At 43.2% G+C, this 21,006-nt stretch overlaps 2 protein-coding genes across 4 annotated transcripts in view; one reads left to right on the plus strand and one right to left on the minus strand.

The window, feature by feature from the left end:
* The window catches only part of LOC124143481 (sushi, von Willebrand factor type A, EGF and pentraxin domain-containing protein 1-like), a 35,961-nt gene extending 24,273 nt beyond the window's left edge, over positions 1 to 11,688 (minus strand). For all 3 annotated transcript variants that reach the window (XM_048388849.1, XM_048388848.1, XM_048388847.1), the window contains exons 1-8: positions 11,635 to 11,688; positions 10,740 to 10,877; positions 9,045 to 9,270; positions 8,279 to 8,377; positions 6,139 to 6,268; positions 5,699 to 5,823; positions 1,641 to 1,817; positions 727 to 894 (exon numbers count right to left, since the gene is read on the minus strand). In XM_048388849.1, coding sequence (XP_048244806.1) covers positions 727 to 894; positions 1,641 to 1,817; positions 5,699 to 5,823; positions 6,139 to 6,268; positions 8,279 to 8,377; positions 9,045 to 9,270; positions 10,740 to 10,871 — 1,057 coding nt within the window. In that variant the 5' untranslated portion in view covers positions 10,872 to 10,877; positions 11,635 to 11,688. The remainder of the gene's footprint in view (positions 1 to 726; positions 895 to 1,640; positions 1,818 to 5,698; positions 5,824 to 6,138; positions 6,269 to 8,278; positions 8,378 to 9,044; positions 9,271 to 10,739; positions 10,878 to 11,634) is intronic.
* Positions 11,689 to 16,433: 4,745 nt separating this feature from the next.
* On the plus strand, positions 16,434 to 19,273 carry LOC124143483. Its single transcript, XM_046512481.2, has 3 exons — positions 16,434 to 16,565; positions 17,139 to 17,274; positions 18,293 to 19,273. The coding sequence occupies exons 1-3, from the start codon at positions 16,512 to 16,514 to the stop codon at positions 19,192 to 19,194; spliced, it is 1,092 nt and encodes a 363-aa protein (XP_046368437.2). The 5' UTR covers positions 16,434 to 16,511; the 3' UTR covers positions 19,195 to 19,273.
* Positions 19,274 to 21,006: the final 1,733 nt, after the last annotated feature.

A 21,006-nucleotide genomic window follows, 5' to 3' on the forward strand; every position in this document is an offset into this window, starting at 1 on the left:
ACGGGTCTCATCGGACAGGGCTCTAATTTATTTAAGCATATCATTTGTCATGAACAAAGAACTAAGTTGAGTTTGAGGTCGGATGAACAAAGCTAAGGTGTGGAGTGGGATGTGGAGTTTTGCAAGTTGAGCACTTGTTTTTAATATATGGGAAGTTTGTACAATTCCGAAAACACCAATTTCAGTATAAAAATCATGTCACTTCAGTCATCCAATACTATGATCAGTTATGGCGAATGCGATAGTACAGTTTTCTTTCCTCCCTATTCTGACAGATGTGCGTAGAGTACATGCTACAAGTACTCTATGAACTGGGAGCAGAACGCCTGTACTTTACTGTACTGATCGAGTTGCAATCTTCTGGGAGAGTATGCTTGGCTTTAATTAAGCGTATGGTTGTCGTGAACAATCAGGTGTCTGTGTTGAAAAAATGCTGTAAATATTATGCTTATGCTGAAAAGTGCTGCATAATATTTGTTGACAAGTTTTTCAATCATGTATAACTGCTATGGTAGATAAATGCATAAATGATGCAATAAATGTGACAACATTGAAGGTACATCCAAATATTCTTCCGTCCAGATGGTTCAATTAGATTGCCTGTTGGTGTACGGGTGCCCTCTCTGGCGAGGTTCGATTCCAACCTTTTCTACACATCCGTCGTCACACTAGCATATTGTAGTTCATCATCCCCATCACTGAATTAATTACATATTGAATGCTCACCTATACACTGTGGCACTGGATGCAACCATTGCCCCGTCTTCAAACAGATGGTGATGCTGGGGTTGGTGACGCTGAAGCCGACACTGATGTCACAGGACAGGGAACAGATGCTGCCGTAGTCGTAGTTGTCTGTGCAGGTGAAGTCGGCGAGATCGGCGCACGTTTTGGCTTCAATAAAATATCAGAAAGAGATAGGTATCCGCATCAGCATCATCAGCAGCAAGCTCACTATATGATCTGCAGAGTTCCGTTCCTTAGTAGTGTCAGGATCCGTGGCCATGGGTTCAAATCCCGATTATGATCCTAGATGTGTCAACTACCAGCACGCGCTCGTTGGTTTTACGAAAGTTATAAACGTCTTTGACATTATAAATATAATGTTACATCACTCAATACGTTTATTGAAGTGTTTGCAACACTCCCCAGCCTTACTGCTGCTAGACTTTACACGGATTAGACTTTGAACTTTCAATAAAAAAGTATTTCTGCTTTAATTTATTTAGGAACACATGCGAACTACGTCATAGAAAAAACTATGTATCTATCGAAGTAATTAAAGGTATGTACGCATTAAAAAACATGGATTCAGTATCCAACCTGACTGATTGTTATGCACAATTTATGTCATATTTGAATGTCTGAGACCTGCATCACTTCCTTTCCTGCAACAGTAAGCTGACACTATGACATTATTGATATACTGTTCAAAGTGGCGTTAAACCCAACTCACTTAGTCACTATTTAGGTTTTTTGTTTTACAGTTTTAGCTTGGCACTCATTGCCTCCTCTCGTAGGGTACTTATGGTTAATATAACCTTCAAAGGAGTACAAAATATATACATTATATCATACATTTATATTTATCCATTAGCTATTATTAATCGGACAAAACGACTTCTGAGAATGCCGCTTACGTTTACAGGTGGGAAGGTCACTGCTCCACGAACCGTCTTGCTCACATGTGACCTCCGCAGCGCCCTCAAGGTCATACCCATCGTCACAGACCAGCTGGCATTTCTTGCCGTGGATGATCTCTCCGCCGTCACACACACGAGAGGCGTGACGAACCCAGTGCATGTAACACGTGGGAACTGGTAATAAATAATTATTGATATAATGTAAACATTTTCCTGTGGCCACCCATACGATAAGACAGAACTTGTGCATCCAATTTCAACGTCTTACATAATAACATGTCAATACAGTCTACAAATGCATGAAACTTCGTTCACCCGGGCGGTCTCGTTCAAAATCAAACAGTCCGGAAAAACGTAAGTAAACTACGGTTATAACGAACTCAAAGGGACCACAAAGTTTAGTTCGTTATAAGCGTATTTCGTTATAAGCATATATATATATATATATAGCATTTATACAGCATATATACAGCAAATGGCCGGAACCAAAAAAAACCAGTTCGTTATATCCGCCAGTTCGTTATAAGCGTGTTCGTTATAAACGTAGTTTACTGTATTTTTCAACTTGATAGATAGAGTAGTCCAATCTAAGTAGCCGATGACAACTAAACGCTATGTTATTCTGTCTACACTTCAATAAAATAATAATGTTTTCAAATAAAGTTTCAGTTACCCAAGTAAGGATCTTTTTTGTATTAGTTGTGTGTCTTATCATATACAGACTTGCGTGCTTGGATCCTTTTAAGATATCACAAAGTGTGTGTGCTTGTAAGGTTCATTGATTGTTTTTTATGAAATCAAGCTCTGTAAGTATATACATGCTACCATTACAATGACCCGCTGTCCCCACTGTTTGGATGGTTGCCAAGTCTGACGAGTAATCGCCGTGGGAGTTTACAACACTACAAGACCTTATACTCTGGCACCCGCCGTCTGTCTTAAGTATATAATCTGTTTGAATGTAAGAAGATGGGGGAATGATTGGGAAATGATTGGGAATGATTGGTCTCGGAACGCCAATACATAGCGCGAAAGGCAACCGGAGCGGTGAGTACTGATATTCTTAAAACTCAAAATAACAGGCCTAGGGTGTGTGAAAATGCACTTCCTGTTTCTCATGCCTCGATCGCAAGCCACTAAAACTGCCCCAGCTCCACGTTCAATATGTTAAAGCTCTGTTAAGAAGCGACTTTTACTTGTCATATTATTGTTTTTGAGTTAAGGAAAAAGTAATATCATCCCTCTCTACCCAATCAGATTAGAAAAATGTCATGAGAATCAAGAGTTGTTTGTTAATAGCCTAAACATTAATTGCACGGATTAAAAAAACCGTGTTTGAACGACAAATGTCAAGTTTGATACAAATAATATTTATACATGTACGTCCATACAAAGTGAAAGGAATGTATTTAAACCGCAATAATACTTATATCCTCCTTATTGTTATAATTTGAGAGCCCCTGAGAAGTATTTCTGATTACGTGTCTTATAACAATCCCAATACACTAAAATTAGGTTTTACCTTTGAGAACATTTATGGTCAACAATTGTCTTCGCGAACACCTGGTGTGATCATTATTTGACATGATTCATAAACACATGCTCATCATACAGGTGAGGTGAGGTGAAATGGGGTTTAACGTCGTGTACAAGATTATTGCACTGATATAGCGACGTGCATGTACGTGTGTGTGTTTGTGTGGCTGCTTGTACTAGTCCGGACTGATGCCGATTTATAGTGTTAGCTCACTGAGATACCATGCCGCAGTTTAACATGAATACCCCACTCAGACACAGTATACTGACTCCGAGCCGACCAGTCCTTGTTTTAGCCCCTTAATGCCGAGCGCCAGACAGGGTAACAACAAGTACAATTTTTTAACGTCTTTTGGTATGACGCGGTCGGGGATCGAACCCCGGACCTTCCGCTCTCCGGGCGGACGCTCTACCACTAGACCACGGAGGCGGTTCTCATCATACAGTCGGAATAGGACAATCGACTCTGCTTACATCAGAAACGTCTTCTGAATACATCTTCACGAAGCAAGATAGTTAACTGACTTTAAAAGTCCAGTTTCCACCCTTGTCGAACAAGGCTGGAATTCCTGGGCTCGATAGTAGCGCCACCAGTGGTTATTACGGATTATGTCCCTTCTAAGCCTCTCCTATGGACCAATCCGATCCTGCAATCGACCGAAATTTGCACGACAGTTCACTGACCGGATTTCGATTTCGTTGCGAGATTTTGATTTGACTATGTATAGACTCGTTAGTCCAGCCAAAATGTAACTCCATGATACCAGCCTAGTTCGGCAAGGGTGGAAACTGGACTTTAATTGTCAGTTAACTCTCTTGTCGCGGGAAGATGTCTGAATATGGAAAGGGTATTGTCGCTTTTATTTGCTAATTTTATCGGGATAATCATTCGTCGAGCGAGACGAATGTTACGGTCACATGATTTCGAGCCCTTCCATTATTGTTGCACAATCAGTCAAATGTCACACAGGAAGTTTAAAAAAGGCCGATACATCATTAGTGCATAAGATGGTTCTGAAGCAAAATTATCGAAAAAAAGTTCGATTAAATTGTACGTTGGTGAAAATGTAAGTTTTGAGGTATGTTTTCATTACTTATTGAATATTTTACCTCGTGTTGAATATTTTACCTCGTGTTGAATATTTTACCTCGTGTAGCTTTATTGGTAACACTTCGCTGTCTTCAGTGGACTTTGAAGCGTCTACCTTGATCACTTTATTAAGCGCGTGGTTAAATATTGTTCAGGGGATCGAAAATAGGTGAGGTTTGAAAACATTTGACGTGGGGATATATCATGACGGCATGTAATCATAGAGTGTGGACCAGACAAACCAGTGGTTGACATCATGAACACTAAGCAATCATTCAAACCGTCCTGCATTGTAAACACCCGATCACCGCTGCATAACCCGCAATGGGACCCGGCAGTCAAGGCACGGCCCAACAGTACCATGTGGGATAGTACAATCTTACACTCCGATCACACACGTCTCCCAAGGCTGAATTCTTCGTCTTGAGTGCGTGAGTGCTCCGATTATGTTTCTAGGTTTGTGGTAAACGTCTGAGACCTGCATCACTTCGGGCTTTCCTTTAACATTTAGCTGACACGATAGTTATTGAGTGAGTGAGTATGATTTTACGCCGCTTTTAGTTATATTCCAGCAATATCACAGCGGGGGACACCAGAAATGGGATTCACATATTTTACCCATGTCGGGAATCGAACCCGGGTTTTCGGCCTGACGAGCGAACGCTCTAACCACCAGGCTACCCGACCGCCCCTCTTCGTCTTGAACTCACTCACCGACATATATTGAGATATAAAAAACGACGTGCATAAAACTGCTTGTGCACCACACAGTTGGGTTCTGCAATGCTTTGTGGGAGTCTGTCATTTCTTAAAAGAGTAAACGTGACAGCTTGACAACGTGACCAAATTGATAATACTTTGCGTTTGACAAAAATGTGATATGCGGATCAAGAGCCGTGTTCAAGTTTATATGAAAACGACTTTTGTGATTTTGATGTAAATATGCTACAGAAACACCTTGTATAAGGTTTATCTACTGGGCATAATATTTTGTTCATTGCGGGACAAATGCGTTTTTTCCTCCACAAGTTTGTGTGGCTCTTGCAGTGAGTGACAGAAAGGATAATCTGTCTTAGCCAAACATCCCATCAGTCTCCCCCGTCCCCCTCTGACCCCTTCAGCACTCCACACCACCCCCATTTCCAATTTCCCACCGAATGTAAAAACTTCGGTGCCCAAGGACAGTGTTTGCGCGAAAACAATGTGATGTCCTTAAAGTATGTTAACAAAGAGTGAGTGAGTATGGTTTAACGCCGTTTTTAGCAATATTCCAGCAATATCACGGCGGGGGAAACCAGAAATGGGCTTCACACATTGTACCCATGTCGAGAATCGAACGCGGGTCTTCGGCGTGACGAGCGAACGCTTTAACCACAAGGCTACCCGACCGCCCCGTGTTATTAAAGAGGGAGCTGGAATCATATCTTACCTCTCACTTCAAATGAGAAATTACAGTAGTCGGAGAAGCCTTTACTGTCCGTCGCTTTATAGGAGACTGTGTGATACCCACGGAGAAACGTACTGCCTGGTACCAGCCCTTGCGTCAGTGAAGGGCTACAACATTACATGACACCTCAGGAAACATCTGCGTTTATACAGTGGAGTACCGTTAATCCATTTGTGTATATTGAAACATTCCAAAAACAATCGTGCACAAGGCAGAGTCTTGATCACAGGGTTTGGTTGTCGATATAGATGATGCAGTCAAAACATTGATCCCATCCCCAAACAAATCAACATTTTGCAAATCATTCATTAATTCTAAATGTGTAAATTGGATAATGGTTTTGTGGGTCAAAAAGAATACATAGGAGTATATTTTTATAGTTGTGAAAATATATTTTTTAGAGTGTAAAAACGAATACTTACGTTATTGAATTGCCCTTTCCATCAACAGCCGACGGCATTGTCCACGTCACTGTTGTGCTGGTCAGTCCTCGGTCAGCAAAGATTGGGGTCTCCGGGGGTTCACATGAAGTCATTCTTGGGGGACTATAGTCTTTTCAGGTTCGAATTAGAATATGTTAAAACCGTGTGACAGGAATATGATAACAAAGTGTAGATACAAAGAAACCAATACGCTATTCACGTGAGAAAATAATGCAAGTTATTAAGACGTAATTCACACACGAAAAGATATTACAAATAACTAAAGACCTGTTCACATGAGAGGGTAATACATCATTACCGTAACTACTTCATTCTGATTGGTCAAGCATCGGTATCAAATGGCAGTAACCCCCTCTGATTGAAAGAGTCGAATTGATATATTTGTAGACAAATACCCCCTTGTCAGCCTTTGTATGTAGGCATATTCTAATCATAATATGTTACAAAATGCTGTGAGTGAGTGAGTTGGGTTTAGCGCCGCTTTTAACTGTATTCCAGTTATATCACGGCGTGTCAGCTTAATGTGGGAGGAAAGCCCAAAGTGATGTAGGTCTTAGACGTTTACCACTTCGGGGAAACCCACGAGCTCGGGTATGGCGCTGACAAACCTAGAAACATAATCTGCACAGCGAATCGCGGCGTCTAAGACGACTGGGCCACCCGTGCCCCCTACAAAATGATGAAGTGCTGTCACTACAATATTCACACGACACACTCTTGGCAGAAAACATGCTCAAAATTGACTACCAGAGTATTCCAAATATTGGTGACCACAGAGAGCTTTAAAATTCGATACTTGACTATGACATCATACCGTTGCGTCACAACGAGCGATGTGACGTCATAATAGTCATTTGCGGTCTCGAACTAAACCTTGCGAGATTTGATTAATTTTTTCTTTATGGGTTCACGTGAACTGTATCTTGACTTACGAAGTTGCCATACAACACACTTTGTCCTGTTTTTTTATGTTGGGAAAGTGTAGCGATGTACAAAAGACATTGTCAATATGTCAACACATCTAAGTGCAAACTCTATTACTGGCTATCATCGATATTTCCTTAATTTAGATCGTGAACTCACTCAAAACATTGCATTGGGCCCGTGCCGCTTCACTTAATATCTCGGACAACGAGTTCGTGTTTACATTTGTCATAGAAGGATGGCGTGAAACGTTACCTGTTGATTTGACCGTTTTGAAAACACAGTATGTTTATCTCCTAGTAACGTATTTTATAACAACCCATTCACTCGGGTCAATAGTCAGATAGGGGATAGAAAACTAAACAGTTGACTTTGGCTTTCTTTGTGTGATTTTTCTCAAATGGTTATATCCCAATATGTAATGTTTCCCCTTGAACATTCCTCGATGTTATTTTCCAAAAGTGCTATTTCACATGTCAACTATTTTTACACATAGCACCAAGCCATTAAATGCTTGCGGCTATATTAGAAATATTAGGACGGAGTGTGTTGGGTATAGTTCCCCTGTTTACAGTGTTTCGGTTATATCCCGGCGGGGGTCGGTCGGGTAGCCTAGTGGTTAAAGCCTTCGCTCGTCACGCCAAAGACCCGGGTTCGATTCCCGACATGGGTACAGTGTGTGAAGCCCATTTCTGGTGTCCCCCGCCGTGATATTACTGGAATATTGCTAAAAGCGCCGTAAAACCATACTCACTCACTCAATCACTATCGTGTCAGCTTAATGTTGGAGGAAAGCCCGAAGTGATGCAGGTCTCAGACGTTTACCACAAACCTAGAAACATAATCGGAGCGAACCGGGATTCGAACCCACAATCCTAGGCTTCCGGCGTACACTAACAAATACTATGCCATGGTAAACGGTTGATGATGCAATACCAAAGTCGTGAGTCCGACACGACCGACACGACGTAAAACTTAGCAGTCGAATCACATAACACACATGGGCGAGAGACATTATGTGAGAAGTTACTGATAAGAGGGATGCTGGCGTCATTTCCGAAACAAAGCTACAGTCGCGAAAAGGTCCAAGTCTTGTCCATTACAGAATGTCGATTTTAGGCTGGATAATCAATGATACAACTTAGTAGGAGGCTGACAAAGACATGGACAGTACAGATGTGTGTAAAGTACTTACCATCCTCGCCATTACCTTCATCCCTCCGACGACAGAAGAAGTAACAAGCTGCAGCTCCGATTAATAACCCCAAAAAAAATCTTTTCTCTCTCTGCAGGCCTGAAAAGCAAATAAAAAATATGCACTTGCAAGGATAATGTCACTGCGTATAACAGGAACACTCATACAAGATTTTACTCAAAAGAAGTAAAGAAAACCCGATTCTAAGATTAAAAACATTCGAATTGGGTGTTCTTTCCCTTTTTGGAGTGGTATAGTTCCAATGGTAAAAGGTGAAATATTTCATACATTTAGTTCGGAAAAACACTCACTATGTCCATAGTCTAATGTTTCTGAGCTCCCATGTCAGTCGAGACGTCGGACGTAAGTACATTCTTGATCCAGGTCCCGTAGAATCATTGCGAATACCAATTAAAATGAACACAAATATTTTGATCCAGGTGCGATCTAAACATCTGAGACTAGTCAGCCACATAGGCACACACGGACTGAGTGAGTGAGTGAGTGAGTGAGTTGGGTTTGACGCCGATTTTACCAGTATTCCAGTTATGTCACGGTGTGTCAGCTTAATGTGGGAGGAAAGCCCAAAGTGATGCAGGTCTTAGACGTTTACCACTTCGGTGTAACCCACGAGCACGGGTATGGTGCAGACATACCACACGGATTGAAAAATACATACTAGTATATGATCAGGAAAAGTCCCGTTAAATTTTACCCTTAACCTTTACTTCATCTGTCATATTCTAATATCATAATTAGACTATACCTTCACGGCAACCTGTAGTTTTCCAAGCACTGTTTAAACATGTGATGCACCTTGGCATGTCGGGGTTGTCTTCTCTTAGTCTGCAGCTGGAGTGTTTGGGGAAACGAACCATGTCATTTTCAGCCGGTACCATCTGCCCGTCAACAGGTATGTAGCAACGTTCAATCACGTCGCTCCTACCCCCCATGACACACGTGGGATCTTGATATAATTGGTAGTTGGTTATCTGACAAACGCAAGTTTAACAACTGTTGATGTGTAACGACCTTAATGCTTTACGCAAAACACTTCACATGACATTGGCCAAAAGAAACGTATAAATAACATAAAATGTCAATGCAAGAGAAAAATTATCCGCCGAAACCGATTCCATTTGGCGTAAAGGGCAAAATAGCTGTGACAATTCTATGAATGGACAAGTGTTAACACCAAGTGTTCCCCAAAAGAGTAGTGAGTGAGTGAGTGAGTGAGTGAGTGAGTGAGTTTGGTTTTACGCCGCTTTTAGCAATATTCCAGCAATATCACGGCGGGGGACACCAGAAATGGGCTTCACACATTGTACCCATGTCGGGAATCGAACCCGGGTCTTCGGCGTGACGAGCGAACGCTTTAACCACTAGGCTACCCGGCCGCCCCCCGAAAAGAGTAAGCATGCCCTGCCTACCATCAACAAGAAGGAATGTCTGACTCCATATACATGCAACGTTGTATCTTTTGAATGACTGGTGTTAAGAAGTGGAAGTATAAGAGTCCACATTCTTACAAATGGAAAGTAAAACCCCGTTAATCCGAACGCTATCGTGCCCATAATATGCTATCAAGCGGCTTAACGAATTTCCGATTTGAACGAACCCTCTGTATGGAGTCTTGTCAAGGAGTATATATGCATACTTCATTCACATAAATTATCCATAAGGCCGTGATTCGGTTTAACAGGGTTTTGCTGTATAGAGACATGAGCAAATATTCATATATAGACTTATTCGTTTCGATGTTAGACCATGCTATTGATACAGTGTGTGTGAGGAATACATATCACGTCATCAACAAGATCAAAGAGTTCGAGTTAAAGACGCTTGACAATTAGGGCAATAAGACCATGACGGGTGAAGTTGATTTACGTGGGCAGAGCAGTAAACACTGTATGAGCTGGTGGGTTGAACGCCACTTTGAAGAGTATATACGTTATATCACATACACGAATATGGTATAACGGAGATAAATGTACTATTTTTTCAATGTAGAGTAGGTTACCTGTAGATTCAAAGGAGCTAAATTTAACATGTGAAACCTCTAATTAAATTAATTAAATGAACTAGACATTTAATGGTAACTTATTAATAAATAAACACACACAAATCGATGGCACAATTAGAATGTCAGAATTGTGAAAACTGCCGAGAACAACAGTTTATCCATCGAAGCAAATTCCATTGAGCGTAAAGGAAAAAAGGTGGGGAACGTTTATGGATGGGTCACTGAAAATCAGTGGTGACACCCTTTGTTCGCAACTCACACAAGTTGGCTTTAAAAGCTATGGGGTCCTTCTCTTGTTAAATGAAACACCACTACACTTTAAATATTCCAAGAAGGAGAGAGAGATAGAGAGAGAGAGATATATACTTCTAAAATATCACACATTAAGGACACGACTACAGTTACTTTGGTGTAGAATGAATAATCAAGAAGACTTACTATGTCCTGAAGTACGTGTTGATGTCGTCCTGAGATGCCGGAGATGTGACTGACGTTGACGGGTGATGGGAGTACAGGGGGAAGCAAAATGAGTGCTGTAACCCAAAGCACTGTGGTAGCAAGCGACACCATCTTGTCCTGAAAATAAAAATGTTTGTATAAGAAACCGTTTTCAGTGAAAAGGAGATCACCAGATTTCCGGACTAAAAAGCGTGGGTACGATAATTTGCCATGTTTGGATAGCTATTGATGCACTGGCGTGTAGGCAGTCGGGCAGGCAGTCGGGCAGGCAGGCGAGTAGGCAGGTAGGTAGGCAGGCAGGTAGGTAGGTAGGTAGGTAGGTAGGTAGGTAGGCAGGTAGGTAGGCAGGCAGGTAGGTAGGTAGGCAGGCAGGCAGGCAGGTAGGCGAGTAGGCAGGTAGGTAGGCAGGTAGGTAGGTAGGTAGGTAGGTAGGTAGGTAGGTAGGCAGGTAGGTAGGCAGGCAGGCGAGTAGGCAGGTAGGTAGGCAGGCAGGTAGGTAGGTAGGTAGGTAGGTAGGTAGGTAGGTAGGTAGGTAGGTAGGTAGGTAGGTAGGTAGGCAGGTAGGTAGGCAGGCAGGCGAGTAGGCAGGTAGGTAGGCAGGCAGGTAGGTAGGTAGGTAGGTAGGTAGGTAGGTAGGTAGGCAGGCAGGCAGGCAGGCAGGTAGGTAGGTAGGTAGGTAGGTAGGTAGGCAGGCAGGCAGGCAGGCAGGCAGGCAGGCAGGCAGGCAGGCAGGTAGGTAGGTACATGTAGGCAGGCAGGCAGGCAGGCAGGTAGGTAGGTAGGTAGGTAGGTAGGTAGGTAGGTAGGTAGGTGCATTAAGACAGAAGATACGCACTCGGGCAGGTAAATGGAGATAATCAGATTGTTATCCTACCTCTTTGCCGATTCCAGGCTTCTGAGAAATGCTTAGACACTCCTAGGGGCCTTCACCCTATATAGGTGCACAATTTGGCATGACATAAACATTTCTTAACCAATTAACTCAGCCATACATAGCTCGATTTCCACCAATCAACGGCAATTTCTACCAGGAAGAACTTTGAAATGATTGTCATACATGACCAAGTAGATAACATATCTGGTCATATTTCGGAAACAATAGCATTGGTGAATGAAGAATCGTGCAACCCACAGATCCTCCAGAAATATGTTCCTTGTTGGTAAATTGTGTAAGGGAATATGCCCCCCCCCGAGGGATATCGAATAATACTGCTAGTCAGGCGAAAATAAAAACTAGTTGACTTGGGGAACCCCCCAGAATCCCCCCGTTGGTTTCTGTATGACATACCTTTATTGTAGATCTGTATGGAACACCTGTATGAAAGACTTACATGACGGACCTGTATGACAGACTTGTGTGACGGACCTGTATGGTGGATGTATGGCACATATGAATGGAAGACTTGTACGACGGACCTGTGGGACAGACTTGTATGACGGACCTGTATGACAGTCTTGCGTGACGGACCTGTATGACAGACTTGTATGACGGACCTGTATGGCGGACTATATGGCAGATCTGTATGAAAGACTTTTGTGACCGAAGTGTACGACGGATATGTTTAACAGGTCCGTATGCAAGTCATCTTTGAAAGAAATGTATAAGAGACTTGTATGGCAACAACGAATACCAAATGTTTGTATTTTGGTATGACGCGGCCGGGTATCGAGCCACCGACGATCCGCTGTCTGGGCATTAGAGTGAATGAGTTTGATTTTACGCCGCTTTATAATTAAGCAATATTCCAGCAATATCACGGCGACACCAGAAATGGGCTTCTCACATTGTACCCATTTTGGGAATCGAACCCGGGCCTTCGGCGTGACGAGCGAAAGCTTAAACCACTAGGCTACCCGACCGCCCTATCCACTTGACCACAGAGGAGCATTCTTCTCGTTGCAACCATTTGTTTTGGCATTGTTGTCATCACTTATATCATAACATCATTTTGTCACATCTACATGAGACAGCCTCCTTGGTCTAGTGGATAGAACGTCTGCCCAGAGAGCGTAATGTCGGTAGTTCGATCCCCGGTCGCGTCATACCGTGAGACGTTAAAATATGGCACTTGTTATTATTACTCTGCCTAGCGCTCGGCATTAAGGGGCTATCGGCTCGGGGTCAGTATAATGTGTTTGAGTGGGGTATCAGTGGCAAACTGCGGCATGGTGTTTCAGCACTATAAATACTATCAAACCGGTATTAGTCCGGACAAAGGTAGCAGCCGCAAACACACACGTGCATGCACGTCGTTTACCACGTTTTGTTTGTTTGTTTGTTTGTTTGTGACGCCGCACCCAGCAATAATCCAGTTGTATGACGGCGATCTGTAAATAATCGAGTCTGGACCAGACAATCCAGTGATTGACTTCACGAGCATCGATCCACGTGATTTGGATACAATGACATGCTTCAACCAAGTCAGCGAGTCTGACAACCCAATCCCGTATTTCGCCTCTTACATGTGTATTACAATCGTCACCATTGTTATCATGAACATCATTGTCAGTGACTGATATTATGAGCATCGCTGCAACGCAATCAACTAAATCCCGAGTCTGACCACCCGATTCATTAAGGGGCATATTACGACCATCGCAGACCCGAGAAGATCCGGGGTAGAATTTGTCTCCAGCAACAAATGCTTACCGTAAACGGCGACTATGCTTGTCGTAAGAGGCGAATAACGGGATCACTGGTTTGTCTAGTCCAGACTTGATTACTTACAGACAGCAATCATATAGCTGGAATATTGCTGAGTGCGGCGTCAAAGAAAGAAAGAAAGAAAGAAAGAAAGAAAGAAAGAAAGAAACAAACAAACAAATGACCATCACAGGTTGTTGCGGGCCTATTGTAACCAGGCATTCCCACGGGACTGTTAATACTGATAGTCTACGTGTCCACCAAATCAATCCCTTCATTCAACTTGGTAACCTCTTTGTTCAAGTGACTTCCTGGTGTATAAAGCATGCAACATGTTGCAGACATAGACAGTTCTCATAGTCCTAGGAATATAGTTCCTGCAATAAATACCGCCTAACGTGACAGTAGAAGTAGCAGATGTTGGGATCTATTTGCTTATATGAGAACACGGATGGACAATAAGGCACGCAGATACATTTGTGTATACTTTGTCAGGGCCTACACATGGTTCATTTATGGAGTTTGAAGGCATTTGTTTCAGCTACAAAACCAGATATTTTGTATCTACAGCTATGAGCCTGAATGCTTTAAAGCAATCACCTTGTAACAATTTTTGTGGCAGGCCACTTTTTGTCAACAATCTGAAGCATAGTTATTTTTTCCAAATTTTTCGTGGATAATATTTTTGTTTGGATAAAATATCAGGTATCAAAATGTCGGTCCCTTACCACGCTGCTGTATACAGAGAAAGCTAATGAAGTAAATTGATAAGATCGTTGCGGGCTTTACATGCGTGGTTATGTGCATGCGTTTGTATTTACTGTTATATTGCATGCACAATGTTTCACCAGCTTTCACACCGCGAGGGTCCACTAGCTGCATGCTTTGTGAGTGAGTGAGTGACGCGGAGTGAGTCGCGCGTGAGCGCCCAAAGAGTTTATGTTGAAGGGGTCCTGACGTTGTTCTGACGTTGACGTACACTTCGATCGAGTTCATCCCAGAGGTGTTCGATTGGGTTGAGATCTGTATATCTCGACAGCCAGGGCGGGTCGTTGATGTTGGCATTATGAAGGTAGTCTACCGTGACAGCGGTGGAGCGTTGTCCTGTTGAAACAGCTCCCTCTGGCCGGCAATGATAGGAAGAAGGTGAGGTTGAAGAATTTGATTCATGCAGCGATTTGCTGTCAAAGTTCCCTGAACCACAACCAAGTCAGATCTCGTGGTGTAGTATTTGCCCCCCCCCCCCCCCCCCCCCCCACACCATGACCATACCGCCACCGAAATTGTAGAGTTCACGTACACAATGTTGGGCAAAACGCTAATTTCGACGACGATAAACACGTTGTCTTCCATCTCGCCGGGGAGGAAGATATCGTGATTCATCGCTAAACCACACTCGTCTCAAGTTTCTCAAATTCCAAGGCTGTAAGGTATGGTGTCGATGGATCTTTTGTAAAACAGGGACGATAACTGGTCTTCTGGGTCGGATTCCAGCCTCGCGAAGATGGTTCCTGACAGTCTGGTCCGATATCCTCCTCAAACCAGGGATGCGTCCTGCAGTCTCCGTAGCTGTAGCATTGCGATGACGTAGGTGGAACAGTCGAACGTAGCGACCCTGTGCAGGGGTGGTAACGTTCTCGGGCGGTCTGCAGTGGAATTGAACTGTGTGTGTTTCGGTCACAAAGGCGGCATATGGTGCTGTGGCGGACGTTGAAGTGGCGTGCAACAGACGACTGCGATTCCCCTCTTTGGATACGTCGGCCTATGGCTACAAAGCCTGCATCATTCATAGCCTGAATCGATGTCTCTCTCAGGTTTCCCTTTTAATGTTATTTTCAGACATTGAGGAATTCCCCCAAAGTAGTTATGTATGTCTCCGCCCGATTGACAACGTAATCACGTGACATGCTGACGTTCATCGGGAAATGAACGACAGTCAGCTTGGAAGTGTACACCTAGGCGAAGTCACCCGCTACTGTCAATATTGTGACGTAAGGTCGGAATGACGTCATACTAGAAACGACGTCATAGCTGAAGACATTCGACAGTTGTTGTTTTTGAGGACAGCAGTCTTGATCAGTGCATGTATCTAATGGGGAGCAAACTCATGTATTACCCTCGCTCTCGCTCGGGGATTACAAAAATTCTGACATTCGTTTCGTTATATCATGCTCGTGTAATAATCTCTATGTTGATGATATTCGTCGCGTATTTATTATTAGTAACATGATGCCAACTCACATACAACACATGCAGAATCCTGTAATCGGCAAGGCCCACTTTCACAAAGCCATCTTAGCGCTACGACTATCGTAAGTATATATGTTAACGTATAGGAGTAACGATCGTCGTAGCGCTAAGATCGCTTTGGGCAAGTGAACCTGATTTTCAGTCAGCCATACATCAGGACAATAATATATAGTTTGCATTGAGCGATATTTTAGGTTTATAACGGCGGTCTATAAATAATCGAGTCTCGAACCAACAATCCAGTGATTGACATCGTGAGCATCAACCCGATGGGGATACAAAGTCAGCGAGCCTGACCACCCAAATGCCGTTAGTCGCATCTTCCGACAAGCATGGGTTGCTGAAAACCAAATATAACCCGAATCTTTATGAGTCAGTAGTGAGTCATCGTGATGAAGCAAATTTGAACATTCAATCACAGTCATAGACTGACAGTCACACAAAGGCAGATAGATGCCTACACCCTGGTTTCATAGGTACGTATTAATTTTTCAATTCAAATCGGGGCGGTCGGGTAGCCTAGTGGTTAAAGCCTTCGCTCGTCACGCCGAAGATCCGGGTTCGATTCCAGACATCCTATTTCTGGTGCCCCCCCCCCTCCCCCCCCCCCCCCCCCCCCCACCACCCCGCTGTTGCTAGAATATTGCTAAAAGCGACGTAAAACCGTACTCACTCAATATCAAATCGTCATGTCTACACTGCCAACACAAATCTGACCTTTCTGAGTGAGACTATCTGGAGTCAATAATTGTTTAATAACGACTGCAAGTGCATAAATTATTGACATCCGGCAGGCCAGCAATAATGGGGACCGTTAAAGGTTGTCCGTTAAAGGTTGGTTAAACCGTTGGCTGAACATGGCGGCTGTGCGTTTCGGACTTGTGCTCTCGGTGCTACTTATCCTCCAGACGGTAAGAAATACATGACTGATTGTGTTTTTCGCTAGAACTTTTGCTTTCCCTTTATTTATCGGGACGTTAATGCATCTGACGAAGCTGACTAAAGGAATGTTGACAGTACGCGGTGCTGGGATTTGTCCGATAAAATAATTCGACACGTATGTCTTTGAACCGGACCCCCCCCCCCCCCATTTTGTCGTTACTCGTTACGAGCAGCACCGTGCTTGAGGTCTAATGTAACACGAGTTATAACGCTAAATGTTAGTCCTGCGCTGCAAGGATAAGGAAAGAATGCTTGCACTGGCTGAAACGTCTTTATATTCCATATGTCTTTCCTTTAGGACGAACATACAACTGATGTGGTCTGAATGCCAAGTTAAGCATAGCATTTTATAAAGATGGCCTAAGACTGAGTTTGTCTTGTAATGGACGATGGGATACAGTGGTTACAGTGTTCACTCGTCACGCTGAAAATCCGGGTTCGATTCCTCACATGTACATGGGTAAACCAAGCTTGTTTTACCATCGTATGATTGCTGGAATATTGCCAAAGACGGAGTTAACCCACTAATTCCTCCTCTCCAGGTGTCTGTCTGTAGGGGTGTTCCGGTAGTGACCGGTGTCCAGTCGTCCGTTGAAGGGGACATGCGGAACATTACAATCAGGTACCAAGCAGAAACACGGCCCGTCGTGCTGTGGAAGGTCGGATCTTTTCTCAGCCGTAAGTACTAAATCTTATAGTGTTTAAAGAGGTGTGTGCAGGTAGGTGCGGTGGGTTAAGGTAGAAGTTAAAGGGGTCACTAAAATACCTACTGTCCGGGTTCGAATTCTGACATGTCTTCAATGGGTGAAGCCCATGTCTGGCGTCAGCCGTCGTGGTATTCCTGGAATAGCCTTAACAGTGTCATAGCATCCTTCTCACACCCTCTCTTGTGTTAATGCAGTTTGTAGAACTCAAATGCTGCCAGATCTGGATATCGCAAACTGCAAACGGGAATACTTAAAACAATTGTCAACTCGTTGCGTAATGGTTCACATATATTTCCCAATATATAATATATATTTCAGATGCAATTTAAAGCACATCGTGACGTTCGGATTTATACAGTATGATTGAACACATTTAACTGTGTCTTGGGTATAATTTTAGATGCAAGACATCAAAAATTATTTCTGAGGGATTATTTGACAAAGAACTCGAAATCATACGCGCATTCTGATTGGTTTGTCGTATTTTCGCACATAACTTTTATCGATAGGGGGACGAGTCTTCTTGAAGGTCACGGAAAGGGGCTAGTGGTGACGAATGTGCCTTATCCTGATCAATTGGAACGATTTAACGTAGTGTCCTAGCAAAAGCCCTTTTTGGCCTCGTTTGTTGTTACCAAATACGGCCAAGAGGCGGTTGGGTAGCCCAGTGGTTGAAGAGTTCAGTTCCATGTGTAAAGCCCATTTCATGTGGCCCCCGCTGTGATGTTGCTAGACTATTGTTAAAAGCGGCGTAAAACCATACTCACTCAATCACTCCAAATACCGATCAAACTACATGTTTTCGGGGGTTTCAAGTTACAATACAGCTGTTAATCAGCTTTTTTGCAATAAGGGTCTGTCTCCAGATTACATGATGAATTAATAAAACATTACATTTAAAATGGTACTCAGACATAACCTTTGAGAAAAACCCGGTCGTATTTGTTTCATGTATGGATGTTATTCCGATCATTTTTCGTGATTTTCAGATTTCGGAAACACAACCCATACCTTTTCTGACTCGGAAGGGGAAGCAACTCTTCACATGTACATAGACCCGCAACTTAATGATTTCAGAGAGGATATACTGACTTGCATCTATGGAGACAGCTACGAAATAAACTTGGTCTTCGTCAAGGATGATATTATTAACAGCCGGTTAGAGCGCAACAACATCACCCCGTTGGTGTTCAGTTCTCAGCCAGATGGCATCGTCAACTTTGATGAAGACGAACGGGTGGACATTGATCTGTCTATTGAGTCCGAGAACCTAGGACTGTTCGAGATCTATTTCACTCTGGGGATGCTAAACTCTTTTGATTACAGATCGCTCCCTCCATTAAATACTTACATTGAATCAATTCCCGTAGTAGAACCCAGGCACTCGTTTATCTTACCGGATCTGAACAACAGTCGCGCGTCGACTGTGGAGCATACTTTGGCTTCTATCGACACATCCTACCCTTACACGGAAGGGGAGGTCAAATTTGTAGTCGGGTTAAGAGTTCGCTCTGCATATAGCCTTCTCGATAGAATAATAATCAGACGCTGGGTGTATCTGAAGAATCGTGGACACGTTTCGCCTTTTTGGAACAGTGTAAGTTTGGTTGATGACCCTCAAAACAGGCACAATAATGAAATAATTCACACGAGATTTCCGTACACCCAGATTGATGCCATAGGGTATCCGAAACCTGTTCTGAAGTTGTTCCGCGATTGTCGCGAGATTACAGAGCCGGAAGTTGAGATGATCACAATCGGAACTCCCTATCGTACCCGAAAGATCTTCCGGTTCAAGAACGTTACAGACTCTTTGCAGGGAACCTATTACGCAAGCGCGTCGAACGGGCACAACCAAGTCACACAAATGTACTATATACAAGTCCTGTGATGACGTACCGAAGGGGCTAAGTTGATGCTCTGTAAGCCTTCCACATGCAATGAAGTTTAATAAATTGGTTCCTGTTCAAGATAGTGTTTTTGTTTGAAAATTTTGCGTTTTGTGAAGGTATGTCAGCCATTTGCAACTATGAAATGTACGAAGACTCAGCTTAAAAGTTTGCTGAATTCGGTGCAGAATTATCAAAACTTATTTTGCAGAATTTACACACAATTACCGCAGAGTTTTGATTTGTGGCCATCGAAACAGCAGCACTACCTTTTTGTAAGGAAAGCCCAAAATGACGTCATAGATTGTAACTGATGTGGCGAAACCATGCATCTGGGTATGTGGCTGATCAAGGGTCATAATCGGGTCGAGTCTGGGATACGAATCCCCGATCATATTATTCTGTCATGTCTAAGGGACGCAACTCAGAACCCTCCTTTACAATATGATAGTGAGTGAGTGAGTTGATTATAACGCCGCTTTTAACAGTATTCCAGTTATATAGCGGAGTGTATAATTTATGTAGGAGGAAAGCCCGAAGTGATGCAGGTCTCAAACGTTTACCACTTCGGTGAAACCAACGAGCACGGTTATGGTGCTGACAAACCTAGAAATATAATCGGGGCCCACCGGGATTCGAACCCACAATCATTGGTTTCAGGCGTGCCCAAGGGAAGCAACTCTGCACAGCAAATCGCGGCGCCTTACACGACTGGGCCACCCGTGCCCCCTTACAATATAATAAAATAGGTGAGGTTATTAAATTACAACAGTGTAACATGTATCAGTCTTCAATAGAGGTGCAAGCTAGATTATAAATGATAAACAACGTCAAAAGGGTATCGAAACATGATTATATTGATGATGGTATTGCATGAATACATACGGGTTCTGACTTTAGCTACACAACGTCCGTTTGGGCTCGTCCCTCTAATCAGGGATGGATAGATTCATTAAAGTATATTCTGCCCACATCTGCGACACACACAGACACACACAGACACAAACACATACAGAGACACAGACACACAGGCACACGCATACACACACAGACACACACACACACACACACACACAGGCACACAGGCACATACACACAGGCACATACTGACACTCACACACACAGGCACATACTGACACATATTGACACTCACAGACACACACACAGTCACATACATACACACACACACACACAGTCACAAATAATAAGAATATTGCATGGTCGGTCCCTCACGACATTCTTAACTAATTTGTTTACACACACACATCCATATACACACCCACACCCACACAGGCACACCCCCACACATACACACACACCCCCACACACACCCCACCCCCACACACAGACACACACACACACACACACACACACACACACACACACACACACACACACACACACACACACACACACACACACACACACACACACACATACACACACAGACACACACACACAGACACACAATCACACACACACAAACGCTTTCAAGCACACAGTTACACAATGATGATGAATCAACTGTAAAACATAGCCGTCCAATCATATTACGCTGTTTCTAATACAATTGTGAACTTCTGCTAGCATAGTAGAATATCCTCCCCTAGAAAAATACCTTTTACAGATAACGGTTCATTTACAGATTTCAGTTTTCCCATTAAGGGTCACGTCAGAACGACCTTTTATCAGACCAATCAGAGCTTCGCTTACCAGATCAGGAAAGTGACAGTCGGAATGCGTTTTCTAATCATGCAACCTCGAAAGGTTTAACACGGGATATTCCGAACGATAGTTTCGGGCTTGCAATAGAA

Source organism: Haliotis rufescens, unplaced genomic scaffold (genome assembly GCF_023055435.1).
Source record: "Haliotis rufescens isolate VD_foot unplaced genomic scaffold, xgHalRufe1.0.p SCAF_8, whole genome shotgun sequence".
Lineage (NCBI taxonomy): Eukaryota > Metazoa > Mollusca > Gastropoda > Lepetellida > Haliotidae > Haliotis > Haliotis rufescens.